Source organism: Sander lucioperca, chromosome 15 (genome assembly GCF_008315115.2).
Source record: "Sander lucioperca isolate FBNREF2018 chromosome 15, SLUC_FBN_1.2, whole genome shotgun sequence".
Taxonomy (NCBI): domain Eukaryota; kingdom Metazoa; phylum Chordata; class Actinopteri; order Perciformes; family Percidae; genus Sander; species Sander lucioperca.
This window is the reverse complement of record NC_050187.1, coordinates 19,045,500-19,060,030: the sequence shown is the minus strand read 5'-3', so window position 1 is coordinate 19,060,030 and position 14,531 is coordinate 19,045,500. Positions and strand designations below refer to the sequence as shown.

The 14,531-nt window shown below is 42.5% G+C and overlaps 1 protein-coding gene and 1 non-coding gene across 3 annotated transcripts; both read left to right on the top strand.

The window, feature by feature from the left end:
* Positions 1 to 4,383: 4,383 nt before the first annotated feature.
* Positions 4,384 to 14,502, top strand: pprc1 (PPARG related coactivator 1). 2 transcript variants are annotated; one of them, XM_031304651.2, is made up of 14 exons: positions 4,387 to 4,585; positions 6,775 to 6,870; positions 6,995 to 7,144; positions 7,270 to 7,350; positions 7,489 to 9,565; positions 10,081 to 10,134; positions 11,108 to 11,168; positions 11,425 to 11,492; positions 11,702 to 12,419; positions 12,529 to 12,732; positions 12,866 to 12,944; positions 13,039 to 13,160; positions 13,469 to 13,620; positions 14,036 to 14,502. In XM_031304651.2, the coding sequence occupies exons 1-14, from the start codon at positions 4,505 to 4,507 to the stop codon at positions 14,134 to 14,136; spliced, it is 4,044 nt and encodes a 1,347-aa protein (XP_031160511.1). In that variant the 5' UTR covers positions 4,387 to 4,504; the 3' UTR covers positions 14,137 to 14,502. The 2 variants fall into 2 exon arrangements, with proteins under 2 accessions (XP_035848499.1, XP_031160511.1); XM_035992606.1 differs by lacking the exons at positions 13,469 to 13,620; positions 14,036 to 14,502 and adding an exon at positions 13,283 to 13,468 and having other exon boundaries at positions 4,384 to 4,585.
* LOC116056734 lies at positions 13,237 to 13,377 on the top strand. The gene has a single exon (XR_004106647.1). It is a non-coding gene; the product is annotated as a small nucleolar RNA SNORA50 (small nucleolar RNA).
* Positions 14,503 to 14,531: the final 29 nt, after the last annotated feature.

Genomic DNA, 14,531 nt, shown 5'->3' with positions numbered 1-14,531 from the left:
ACAGTTGGGCTGTTCTTACAAAACAACCATAATAATCCCATGATGAATTTTACAATCATTTCATGCTAAATATTATATATTTCAAACAATATTAAATGATGCATATAACACACATCTATACCCTAAAGGGATATTATAGAATGTCTGCACTGCATGTTGTCCACCAATACCTTCAACATTAGATGGTTTACTTCACATGACTGGAATTCACAATAGGGCTGCAAGTAGCAATTATTTCCATAATCAATTAGCTTTCTCTATTACGTATTTTTTAATCAATGTGTTGTTTAGTCAATGCCCATCACAAGAGTTCATGATGACTCTTTAAAGGTGCAATATTTACTGTCAATTACTGCAGTCCAAATTCAAAATACTGGAGAGAGTTGTCTCCCCCGCCCCCTCCTGCCCAGACTTGAAGTTCACGTTGGTTTCCAGGCTGAGACCGCAGCATCCAACAGTGTTGCTAGACGCTTGTCTCACATAGCCAGACATTACTCCACAGCACAGCAGAGTAGCTAACGTTAGATGCTGGCTATATTAACAGTCATAAAAGCCTGCGCACACGTGGAGCTCTGTACCCAACTGACAGACACACTTTTCTGCTTAGAATTACGGTAGGAACCGCTAAAAAACACACAACCTCACTGTCCTCTCCACCTGCTGGGCAGACACACTTTCTCGTTATCATTACGGTGGAACCGCTAAAAATACCACTACCTTGCCGTCCTTTTCCACCCGACTGAAATACACACTTTATTGGCTTAGAATTACGGCAACAATTGCTAAACACACTGCAAACTCACGTTCCTCTCTTCCCAATTTAAGGCGCTGATACACCAACCCAATTATCGGCCGTTGGACAGTCTGGCGAGGTCGTGACTCGAGTCTGTTTGGTGTGTTCCGTGCCGTCGTCAGTCGGAGGAGCCGTCGGCTTTAATTTGGGCCGATTTGACTTGTTGAATCGGCCAGTGGGCAGTCGAACTCAATGACCAATCTGATTGGTAGAGTACTAGCCGGAAATGACGAGCGGGATGAGCGTGACAAACGGCTCTCAAAATCTGACAAAAATCTTTCAAACTGACCTTTGCCGATCAAAAAAACAGACAGATTCAGCAACTGTATGGCCTATTTCTCGCTTTAAATGTTTTCAGAAACACGTTTCGGTGAACTAATTTCTTAAAATACAAAATCGTATTCCGAATGATGCGCCATTATGGTCGTGACACGTTTGTCGCATGTTTTGGGCGACAATACAAATTAGCGCCGCCTGCTGTTATGAAGACGTATTACATCTCGCGCATGTGCAGAACGTATGCTCAAGTCGGCATCGCTTCGGTGTGTTCCGAGGCACTTTTTGGACCGTCTGGAGCCGAATGTCCAGTCCGACTGTCTTTTCTGCCAACGGTCGGCCGTCGGGTTCATGTGTCAGAGCCTTTACAGCCCCCCTTTCTTGGCACGACGCTGAAGTTGGCTTCCGATTCGCAGCTTCCGATTCAGCAGGGAAACATAACTTACATTGCTGAGTGACTGATCCTCCGTTCTTTGAACCTCTTACTGTATTGAAAGTGTGTTAGTCATTAAGGTAAATTATTAATTATGTCTAAAACACACTTTTAGATTTGTGAAAGCTTTATTGTCTTTATGAGAATGCAATAAAGGGAGATTTCACTTTTTTTTTGTTCATATGTAGACCACATTAGATCAGGTGCAGATCCAAAACCACTACACCTAGACTAAATTATCCTAGAGAGGCTAAAGATTCTTAAAAAAACTAGTTTCAGATTTGTGAAAGCTTTATTCTATCTGTGAAAATGCAATAAAGGGAGATTTCACTTTTGTTTTGTTCATATGTAGACCATATTAGATCAGGTGCAGATCCAAAACCACTACACCTAGACTTGTCAAAGCTGTACCAAATTATCCTAGAGAGGCTAAAAACACAGGTTCAGATTTGTGAAAGCTTTATTCTATTTGTGAAAATGCAATAAAGGTGGATTTCACAGTTTTTTTCATATGTAGACCACATTGGACCAGGTCCAGATCCAAAACACTATACCTAGGCTTGTCAAATCTGGACTAAATTATCCCAGAGGGGTTTAAGAGTCTTAAAAACACAGTCTCAGATTTGTGAAAGCTTTATTCTATTTGTGAAAATACAATGAAGGAAGATTTCACAGTTTTTTTCACATGATGACAACTTTGAACAAGGTCCACATTGAAAACCACTATACCTAGATTTATCAAATCTGGACTAAAGTATAAATAGTCTCGGGGGTTACCCGGGATTTGTTACGTCTCTGGTCACGCAACTGTTAGAAACATGCCTTTTTTTTTTTAGGTCGGTTAGAATCTATCTCCGTTGATTCCCGTTCGTTTATTTGTTGCTTCCATGGCTGTACTAACGTTACAGCTGTGGCACGCTGGGTTTAAGTTTTTACAGGTATATCTGGCAACCCGGCCTGGCTGTCAAACTGGGCAGTTATACCAACATACAGGCCAAAACACAAACAAACATTCCGTCACGGAACAGAAATTTCAAAAGGAGAAAATACTGGCATTAGCTTTGTTGTCAGAAAAGATAGTGTCGGTACACGATCCGTTCTGCCTGCACGATCCGTTCTGCACATGCGCAAAATGTTCGTGCATGCGCGGTTGTACGAGGATTTACGACACTGCACGATCTGTTCCACGCTTCCGGTCGACAGTCAAGCTAACGTTAGTTTAGCTAACAGCTAATTCGGCTAACCGCTAGCTGATTGTAGCGGTCTGCCGTTAGCCTCCACAGGCAAGCTAACGTTAGTTTAGCTAACAGCTAATTCGGCTAACTGCTAGCTGAGACAGCATGTAATAACTTTAAAAGACCCTCAAAATAAAACTTGAAAATAAACGTTGACATATATAACAAACACCTAACATATATAACAGCTGTTACGTCAGTTCTACTTTACTTGTGCTCATTTAAAATACAATCACTCAATACTTGTCTTTATTGTTATTACTGTGAAGTCTTAATTTAGCTGTAGCCTGCTTTTCCCATTACGTTTGAGTTAACGTTATTTTATTAGACTGAATCTAGCTGTCAGCTAGCGGTTAGCCGAATTAGCTGTTAGTTAAACTAACGTTAGCTTCCCGGTGGAGGCTAGCCATAGGCTAGCGTGGAACAGATCGTGCAGGTCGTATCCTCGGTAAAACAGTATTATCTTGCGCATGTGCAGAACGGATCGTGTACCGACAATCTCCACAAACCAATGGGTGACGTCACACATGCTCTGTCCATTAATATATACAGTCTATGGTACCTGTCGGTACACGATCCGTTCTGCCTGCACGATCCGCTCTGCACATGCGCAAAATGTTCGCGCATGCACGGTTGTACGAGGATTTACGACACTGCACGATCTGTTCCACGCTTCCGGTCGACAGCCAAGCTAACGTTAGTTTAGCTAACAGCTAATTCGGCTAACTGCTAGCTGAGACAGCATGTAATAACTTTAAAAGACCCTCAAAATAAAACTTGAAAATAAACGTTGACATATATAACAAACACCTAACATATATAACAGCTGTTACGTCAGTTCTACTTTACTTGTGCTCATTTAAAATACAATCACTCAATACTTGTCTTTATTGTTATTACTGTGAAGTCTTAATTTAGCTGTAGCCTGCTTTTCCCATTACGTTTGAGTTAATGTTATTTTAGACTGAATCTAGCTGTCAGCTAGCGGTTAGCCGAATTAGCTGTTAGCTAAACTAACGTTAGCTTCCCGGTGGAGGCTAGCCATAGGCTAGCGTGGAACAGATCGTGCAGGTCGTATGGATACGTAAAACAGTATTATCTTGCGCATGTGCAGAACGGATCGTGCAGGCAGAACGGATCGTGTACCGACAGATAGTATTTCATCTTAGCATGTTTCCTTATATCTGATGATGCATTGGGTCATTTTTGGATTTAATACAGTAAATATATTACATATTGCACCTTTAAACGTCTTGTTTTGTCAAACCAACAGTCCAAAATACTCCATTTATAAACAGAGAAAAGCAGCAACCAATCACATTTGAGAAGCTGGAACCAGCAAATATTTGGCAATTTGATTTATCACAAGTTCCCAAGGTCCTGCAGTCAAAACCCGTCTTAACTAGCTAACATACCTGCATGTATTTACTGGATAGTTGGAATCCTGATGTTTCTGTCATTGTAACCAATGTGGCTAAAATATAAAATAGAATATAACATAATATTGTGGTATTGTGACTGGTGTGTCTTTTTGCAGCAGAGATAAAACAGCGAGCCACCACAAGGCAGCAGCCGAGCCAATTTATAGATATATTAAATAGAACTACAGAGAAACGTAGTCGCGTAACCCCTGACCCTCTGCGTCACTTTGCGTCATTTTACCGGGAATGTTGTACCACGTGTCTCGTGCCGGCGTGTTTGTTCCTCCAATGCGCGATTCATCACTTTTCATTCCGAAACGAGTCAGGCAGGGAGTGTACTTGCAAGATGGCGGCGCGGTGGGGAGTAGGCGAGGAGACTTTAACTACGTGCAATATGGAATTTTTCCCTATGGATACACTAGGCGAGGTAAATAATATGTTCTATACTTTATTTCTTATCATGTAATCCCACTGTTACTAGTTTGGTGTATATGTTTAGAAGCAGAGGCAGCGCGTGTTGTGTGTACGAGCTGTGCACTGCGCATGGAAAACTGACACGTGGATGCCACCGTAGTATCACTAGTAAAACTTATTTTAAAAAGTACTCATTGTTTTGTGGCGATAACAGCTAGATAACTCGTTGGCATATTTATTTAACACTACATAATGCTTCATTATAAATGTGCTGGTGTTTTTTTTTAGCTGTACGTTATAGGCTAGCTAAGTCGTGTAGCTTGGCCGGTCGGTTAGTGAAAGACCGGTTTTCTCCCATAAAATATAAACAGTTGTTTAAACAAGGGAAGTGACAGTTGTGTGTTTTTATTGGCAGTAGGCCTGGCATGTGACCACTTGTATAATCAATATATAAGAAATAAGCGTTTAAGCTCCATCAATGTGCAAAAGTACTGTGGAATATGCTGCTCAACTGATTCATTCACACGTGGTAACAAACACTGCAAGATGCTAGTCAGCTAACGTTAGCTTATCATCACTGCAGTGCGTAACGTTTTGCATACTTATTTATTTGCTTGACAGTGGTTAAGGTGCTATAGGTTAAGTATGCTATGTAGTTTAGAGGCTCCATGCCAGCACATTGCAGTAACGTTAATGTGTGATCGACTCAGTGATGCTCACAGTGATGAAGCTATTGTATTTAACGTTAGACAATGACTGCAATCAGGACAGTTACACACACCTGGGTGATTATTCACACACACTGTAGCAGCATACCACGTTTTTATTTAAAACCTGTGTATATCCACATGTGCTTAAGTCGTGGTGAATCACGTTGGCTTCCTTCACACATGCGCAGCAGGCAAAATCAGTTTATTCTCTACACAAACCCGTCCGTAGTTTATAAATGACTACCAAGCGTTTTTTTATAACGTTTGGTGTAAACGTGTATTTAAATGTAGCCTATCAGTTGGCAATTCTTCAAATAGACAGGGCAGAGATGGGGGCCCTTGTCGTGTTTGTTGTAGTGCAACACGTGGGCTAGGTGGCACCCTTAGTTTGGACGGGGTGAGGCGAGGATCAAATATGTCTGCGCACTGTATGTGCATGTGTAGAAAGCAACACGTGGGTCACTGTCAGACTCCTGCGTTTTTAGCTGAAACTACATAACGTTATCATTTATGGTTGCTCATATAGGTTGGCCTGTGTGCTGGACTTACTGTAGTTATGCATATAATTTAAATCTGAAGAGTTACTCACTAAGTGACTCAACATGTTATCGCGCACATTCCAACTATTCTAATACTAATTTCATATGCATTTTGTAAACTTGTATTTAAATGGAACTACTTGACACTTAACAATGCTGTCCTCTTTGGACAGATTACTTGTTATGGTATTTAACTTTATTTATGTTCAAGTTATATGTAAAAGTTATAACTTGACAATGTAAGTGTAAATCGGAGTCCTGCATGTCCAATCGGTACTTGCTCCAATGTTCTTGTATATTTCACATTGTAGGAAAATGCCTTTGGTATTTTGTTTTTCTCTTCTTCAAGCTGGAGCTAAAATGAAGTACATTTTTAAATGCCTAGCTTGGGCTTACTCCCAGCGCCTTCAACCACCAAATAAACCAGCTAGATTGACTATTTCACCATCCGACTTTTTACACAGACTAAAATTTAACATTTTCTGTGAACATTTGTCAACTGACTCAACAGATTACATTATACGCCACTGGTTTTGTTTATTTAATTTCAGTCCAGTTGTAATGGGAATACAGCCCAGTGGTCCATATATGATACTACAAGGATGTTTACCCCCCCTCTACAAACCTTTAAAAAAGGCATTCGTTTTTTTATAAAATAATGTTGCTGCCATTACTTAATAAGTCACGCTTCTAAATATTGCTTAATATAGAATTAAGTGAGCTGTTTTAAATGATACTGATGGAAGTGGTTTTATTTAGTTTCTTTAGATTTTGGCGTACTAAGGGATTAACCATATTTTCATTAACAACTCTTTGTTTTCACTTTGTACTGTGGTAATTAAATGTTAGCCACAATACTGTACTTGTGCATGGCTGGTTGCACTTTTTTTGTGCGAATCATGTTTTCATTGTTTTTCCAAATAAATCTGAAGTGTTTTTTTCCCCCACTGTAGACTGATGGGCTGCACTCTGCAGAAACTCTGGAGGCCCTTCAAAGCTGCTTAGACCCCTCCATTCTTTCTATCTTTGAGGACACGCCAACAATAGAGGCAAGACAAATGTCACATGGTTAAATTTAAGTATTACAGTAGCATAAGAGAGATATGATGTGTAAGCATTGTACAGTTGTTTGTTTATACTCCCCAGTGACCTAATTTCCATGTGTTTATTTAGACTAAGGGTCTAGATGAGGAGAGTGAAGCCACGCTGCTAACTGCCCTGACGGAGATACTTGACAATGTGGATGATGAGACCCTGTCCCCATTTGACACACTGCCTGACTCAGACCTGCTGTCAGGTCAGAAGGGCAGGGAACGCTCTCCGGTTAGTGCCCAGCTGTCATGCATAACTTCAAGTGTCTCACAAATTCTTGCTTGAGTGAAAGGGGTTCTACAAATATAAAAAAAATAAGTCAGTCATTATGCTTCTGTTCATCTTTCACGCTCTAGCTCAGGAGATTGCTGTGTCTGTCCCGTTCCCCTCCAGAGAAAGATGCACTATGTAGCGCAAGAGCCCTATCAACGGGAAAGGTAGCTTTTCGCACTCATAAGCAATATATATATACAATTGTACATCAGGTTTTTCTGAATTTTTATATATATATATATATATATATATATATATATTTATATTTATATTTATTTGTCTGTCTCCCTCTCTGTACTCAGAGCCTCCCCAGGATACTGGCAAACTCTCTCCAGAGAAGTGATGGGGAGGAAGAGGAAGATGGCTCCCTCACTCTGAGTCCATTGAGTCAGAATTCCTCTCCTTGCAGTGACCTGCTACACTGGGAAGGTCTGACCCTCCCGCTTCCTGTCACCTTTGAGCAGGAGGTTGAAGATGGTGTTTCAATTAGCCTGGGGGACTTGGTCAGGCATATGCACCCGTACTGTATGTCCATTCGTATGGAGAATGATGAAGGTGAACAGATGTTGCCCGAAGGAGGCATCTTACTTGAAGTTGTGGACCAGGGTGAAAATGGAGAACCCATCCTGGCCATCCCAGACATGAATCTCCCGGTCACTCTTCCACCTCAAGAGCAAGCTTCAGAAACTGAACAGGACGTTTTTGATGAAGCAGAAGAAGTGGCCTCTGACAGTTCAGAGCATATAGTCGTTGACGATGAAGACGAAGCTCCAGTGAAAGTTGCAGCCCCTGTGACACCAGACCCATGTTCAGATGTGAAATATGAGATCATCATTAAAAGACAGAAGGAAGAGATAAAAGAGAAAAGCCCCTCTCGGAGAAAAAAGAAAAAGAAATGCAAGAAACAGTGCCAACCCGAACCTGTGGAGGGAAGGGTCCTTAGGAGTGGCACAGTAAGAAAGACGGCACAAGAATCACCCCAAAAGCCTGAAAAAAGGTCAGTCAAAGAAAAGAAACACAAAGTCCCAAAGGTTACCCTTCTTACTACTCCATCTTCTTCATCTGTAAATCCTAAGAAACTAAATCGATGCCAAACTAAAAAACAAACAGAAATCACCACTACAACACTATTGCCTGAAAGTAATGTGCAAGTTGCCACATCTGTGTCACCTAGACAGGAAATGGCGCTGTTAAATTCTAACCCTGAGAAGAGTGAGCCTAGCTGTTTACCTACAACATTGAGCTCCAAACAGCCTGATGAAATGCCTAAGCAGCCTGCTCTGGCTCCTGAGAAGCTTGAAGACTCATCAGCAGCTCCCTCTGCTGTCCTGCCCCCAGTGTCTACAGAGAGCCCTGCAGCTGTTTCTAGTCCTGCAACACCCCAGACACCACCTGTTAGTGAGGCCCTCCCTCATGTGGCCCCTGCGGTCTCAGAGCCAAAGCCCAAATCGCTCAGCCTTGCGGAGTACCGGCGGCTCCGACAACAGAAAAGGCCAGCTCCAGTGGAAAAACAAGACGACAACAGCACCAAGTGGCCCAGCCTTCCAGAGCTTCCTAAAGAGCTTCTCCCCATTCCCTGCCTGCCTGACCCCAGCCCTAAGGATCTTCGACGTCCCAGCCCCCAGGCAGAAGTGGAGGAGGTCAGACCTGCCTGGCAGCCAAGGGGACCGTGTGCACCACCCACCCCTGAGGCGCTTTTGGTGCCACCAGCTTACATGGTTGCCTCATCCAGCAAGGTTTCCACCGTTACCCCTGTTTCTAAACAGCAAACACCTGAACCTTCCAAACCTTCTCTGCCCCAAAAGCCCTCAGCTCCTGCCCCTAATTCAGTAAAGAATGTACCCACACATCAACACACCACTGCTCAACCTGCAGTACCCTGTGTGCCTCAGAGCTCTGGGTCTCCAACTTCTTTAATAGCTGCCGCTCAGTTTGTGTCGTCAGCAAATGGGAAATGTCCTCCTGTACGTTCAAGAGAAAAGAGTGGAGTCGATGAAAGACCCCAATCTCAGCCTGCATTTCCTAAGTTGGTAGAGCTTACTAAAACCGGTCCTAAAACCACTACATTCAAACCCACCACTGAAACTGTGTCTGCGCCCAGTGCTCCCCAGAGGACCATTGTTGTTTCCCAGAAGGTGCCTGAGGTTACTGCTCCTATGTCATTAAATAACCCCAACACACCTGATGGCAAGTTCTTCAAACCCACAGCCAATGGTACCCAGCTCTGTTCTTCTCCAGCTATCCATCCCTCAGACTCCCAGAGTCCGAAGGTCGAACCTGTTGTACTTGAAACTAAAAAGAAACCCACTACAGCAGTGAAACTCCAAAGGGCGAAGAGCCCCACACAGGAGCTGATTGAGGCCTTCACCAGTGAGATAGGTGAGCTTAAAGTTGATCGCTATTTTTAGTTGTGTTGATGAAATGCTGACTATAATGACCATTTTATCTCCACATGTTCCTTTTGATTGAAGGCATGCTATTTTTCTTGTGAACAAAAGCACATTTAAATGATTAAGTAACACATTAGCAGAAAAGAGTCCTTGTGAGAAAATTGCCTTGTCAGTGTCTCATCTCTGCTGCTCTTCAACTCTAGCCTGTACTTAATCTGCTCCAGTGATTGGCTGATGTGAAGGAAGCCTGCATGAGAAATAATTTAGGACAGGCTGTGTCTGCTGCTATTGCAGCAAAATAATATGCAGTGTCACTGTAAAAATCTAAATACTTGCACCCTTCTGTAGCTTCAACACTGTTTTCTATAATCATCCTACACCTGCCTGTCTGTCACCACTTTAGCCTGTTTGCCGGTTCTGTCTTGTCTATTATACAAGTATAATTATATTATGTGTTTTGTATTTTACGACAATACCTAATTATATCTTTTTTTGTTGTTGTAGGTATTCAAGCTGCTGATCTGACCAGCTTGCTCGAGCAGTTTGAGGAAACCCAAGGTAGTCGATAATGGCTGATTTTTACTGTATCCATTCTGTCTAAAAAAACAAAAAAAAGGGCTCTTTCCATTTAATGTTTGACCATGTTACACACCAAAGTTTTTTGTTGTCACACCTCATTTCTGGCATAGTGGTTGCTGTACTGGCCAGTAGCTTGGTGTGTCACATAGTTGGAACCAAGCTAAATGTAGTCAGAGTATCAGTTTTCTGGTTTCATAATGGTGGGAACAGCCATACAACATAGCAGCACTATCTTTGGTTGGAGGGTAGTGGGACTTTGACTAAAAGACTTGAAGTGATAGAAAGATGACACAGAGCATATACGAGAGCCATCTGAGTTCATAGTCCACAAAGGTGACCTACGGAACAAAGCTATTATCGGGCTGTTCCTATGAGCTTAAAGCTTATCTGATCCTCCTAGAGAAGTGTGTTTAACATTCAAAGATTGTGGGGGACTTCTGATGGCTCAAAATGGCAGTTTTTTTTTCCCCCCACTGAAACATTCCCCTTGTAAGAGATGGGTGCTGCAGGGGGGGCAGAGAAGCCGCTTTGTGCTCTTGTCTGCTCAGCTGCTGAAATTCTGCGCTGTCCGCAAATCCATTTAACTCTCACCCTGCTGTCTTTGTTTGGGCGGATGTACAAGCCCAAGCCCTACCAAGTAGCTGGCCTCTGTATGTTCCATTACTCATGTCAGTGGGCTTATTATTGAACCATCATACTGTGTACTATGGCTAATGTAACTGCTGACTTTTCTGTAAATTCCCATGGAAAAATACACTACTGTACTAGTATTACAAGAGCAAAACACGTTACACTGCATTTACACCTGGTATGATGCAGGTTGTACAGTTATCTGGACGGTCAAGCAGAATTATATCTACACTTTCTTTTTATTGGTGTGTTTGTTTTGCTTTGTTTATTTTGTTATTCCTTGTGCTGTTGCACTAATTTCCTTTGTTCCTTCTCTCTTCAGCCAAAGGGGAGCAATGTGTGCCGGAGGTCTCTGGTAGAGCAGCAGCTGTAGGAAACTCAAGGTGAGTTACCCTACAGCCTTAAGCTGCTCTGTGTGAGTGACGGAGTCACGGTTTCTCTGAATGAAACTGGTTTTCAGTGTGTAGAGATGACACACTCGCACCTTTTGCCAAGACCTACCGCAAACCCTGCTTTTGTCTGGCCACAGTGATTGCCTTCTCATCACGAGCAACCTGCTTTACAGGGTTTTTTTGTCTAGACTTTACTTTACTTCACTTTACCAGTGGTATACTAATAGACTCTGTGCTCCATTTACAGTGTTGAGTTGGTTCCAGAGAAAACGGTTGTTGAGCGTGTGAGAGCTAATGACCTCTCAAGTACTGCAGGTAATTCAGCGTTTTGACTTTGGCTTCAAGATGAGTCCATTAAGTTAAATCATTAAAATAACAAAGAAAAGTGAATTAGAATTCCATTCTATTCCTTCCTTGTATGTCATTAGATATGATTATATGAAACACTACATCGTAATACAGATGACAAACTGCTCTTAAATGTTGGGTTTAATTGTAGTGCACTGTCTTTATCTCTGCCTCAGCTTTGACTCCTCCAGCTACTCCTCCCCACCAGATGTGGAAACCCTTGGCCCCTGTGGCCCTGCTGGGAAAGAGCAAGGTCGCTGATGCCTCAAAGTCGAGCCCCTCCAAGGTTATCCAGATAGAAGCCCGGCCTCTGCCCTCAGTCAGATCCCGCAGCAAACCCACTCCTGCTGCTGCCACTATAGCCCCCGAGCTGGCATGCATGGACCATGACTATTGCCTCCCCAACAAAGGCACTTCCTCTGGGGAGCCCGGCAAGCGTTGGAATGTCAAACAGCCCTCTTTTATCACTATTAAACCTATCAAGCAACCCGGTACAACCACTACACAAACACCCTCAGCTGCTCTGTCATTGTCTGCCCAGTCTACCACAAACCCTGTGGTTACAACCAAAACACAAGAGTTTCCACTGACAGAGCCCCTGGATCACAGGACTGATAAAATTGAGAGAAGTTCTGTCCTGGAGACTCCTGATGCTTCGCCTGCTCGGCAGGAGACTGATGATACTGTTAAAGAAGGAAGCCCCAGGAGAGAGCATTTTGGGAGGTCCTACCGCCGGCATGCTGTGTCTCGCACACCCAGCCCCAGAGCTGGTTCCAAAGAGAGGACTGGAGGCCGGTCTAGGAAAAGAAGATCCCATCGTTCTCCCAGCCCTATGTCCAGCGGTTCAGAGTCGGACTCCCATTCCTCTAGATCAAACACACCAGCTAAGAAAAGGTTAGACCCACAGTCAAGATATTTTAGGTGGATGCAGCATCTTGATTACCATTTTGGGGGTATGATTTCCCTTGTTCATGACTGGCATTCCATCCTATTTCCTCTCTAGGTATCGCCTCCGTCATTCTGAGAGTAGTTCCAGCTCCTCATCCCGTTCCTCCTCTCGGTCCTCTACCTCTGTGTCCTGCTCCCCTCCCAGGAGGTGGAGGTACTCGTATTCATCCTCTCGTTCTGGCTCTTGGAGTGGCTCCAGGTCGCGGTCTCGATCCCCTCAGAGACGAGCACAGTGTAGTAGAAGCAGAAGATTGTACAGGTGCAGTACATGAATCATGCTCATCTGGGTGGTGGTCATTATATGGATTTTATAGCTGTTTCACTTGTGCATTGCAAATACTTTGCCAAGCGGTTAAAAAAAATGACTAAAGGCATTATCTTGTCTTCCTCAGTCCCTCATGTATGTCCAGCTATGGTCACAGTGCAACGACAAATGTGGAGGAGGTGAGGAGACGCAAGGAGAAAGCCATTGTAAGTTATTTTAATCTGAGTACACCCATCTCTAAGCAAAGTGGTTAAAATATTGTAACTATGAATCATCTGATCGACTACGTTCTTCTCTCAGGAGGATCGCCGGGTTGTTTACGTTGGTCGAATTCGGGGAACGATGACTCAAAAAGAACTTAAAGAGCGCTTCTCTTTATTTGGCGAGATTGAAGAATGCACCCTGCACTTTAGAGACCATGGGTAATTACATAGACAGCTTTTGTAATAATGGATTACTTTAGTTTTGACATTCTAATAAAGCTATAATATGAGCAAATTGCACTGTCTTTGAACCTTGTTGGTCTTGTTTGTGACCTTTTTAGGCCAAGCTACAGTGCTAAAGCGAATTCAGACTTGTTCATAACTGGAGCGTCCTGGCAACAACCCCAGGTTGCTCTTTTAAAAGCAAGTCACAGCTCAAAACTATGCACAAGACCTGTTATAACCTTCACCACACTTCTGACAAATGGAAAATGAATACATGCTGATGGTTTGGTAATCTGTCACAGGGACAACTATGGGTTTGTGACGTATTACGACACCAAGAATGCTTTCACCGCCATCGAGAATGGAGGCAAGCTGCGCAAGCCTGATGAACTGCCATTTGATCTCTGTTTTGGTGGAAGGAGGCAGTTCTGCAAGACCAACTATGCTGACCTGGGTACACATAAATCAACAGACATTTCCTGTAGCCCTTACCCATAAGTCCAGCGAGTCATTGTACTTTGTAAACTACAGCCAGTAACTATGGAGGGATAATCACACTGCAGGAAGAAGCATACTCTCCTTTTTAATGTACTTTTTGCATGTTAAAAAGGAAAGGGACCCAATTTTCTATCATCAAAAGTATACTTTGATTCAGAATGTTGAACACTATATCCTGGCAGTGCTACATGGCAGCGCTGATCAAATATAAATGAAGATTATGTTACTGCATTGCCTATTTCTGCCTCAAATGTTTTCAGAAACATATTTTGTTAAAATGTTTATGAAAACGTTTAGTATAAAAATGAGTGTGTTCTGCTGCCATTTTTATTTTAATGCAATGCTGACTACTTCTGTCTTTCCCTTTTCAGATTCGAATAGAGAGTACGAACCATTGCCTGCGAAAAGCAAGTTTCATGCACTAGATTTCGACACTTTATTGAAGCAGGCCCAGCAGAATCAGAAGAGGTAACAGGAGGCCTGCAGCAGGAAGCAGCTGACACTTACCTCAGAGCCAACCATTGGCTCCTCACATGCAACACTGTCTTTACTTTTTAGTTGTTGCATTATTTCTTGTTTGTTTTATTTTATTTCTGCAAGCTAACACCTTCTATTGAAGTGAAGATTTGTAATGAAAGTAGTAAAAGAAAAAAAAATGGAATAAATAAAATTAAATTTTTTAAAAGTTTATTTAAATGTATAATCAAATTTGAATTGTATGGAGAGAATCATTTTTAAAGGGGGAAAGGTAAGTGGAATGGAGCTCCCCAATTACTGGGAGAGGTTGTAATACATTAAATGTACTACAAACCTAAATAAAAACAACCTCAAATGCGTAGTTTGTTTTTCATTTCAACTTGCATATCT

What these genes read in the sequence shown, in the direction of transcription:
- pprc1 (XM_031304651.2), top strand. Translation starts at nt 4,505, where the DNA reads ATGGCGGCGCGGTGGGGAGTAGGCGAGGAGACTTTAACTACGTGCAAT. An exon ending in GGCCTTCACCAGTGAGATAG is followed by an intron (nt 9,566 to 10,080) that starts GTGAGCTTAAAG and finishes TTGTTGTTGTAG; the next exon opens with GTATTCAAGCTGCTGATCTG. An exon ending in AACACACCAGCTAAGAAAAG is followed by an intron (nt 12,420 to 12,528) that starts GTTAGACCCACA and finishes TTTCCTCTCTAG; the next exon opens with GTATCGCCTCCGTCATTCTG.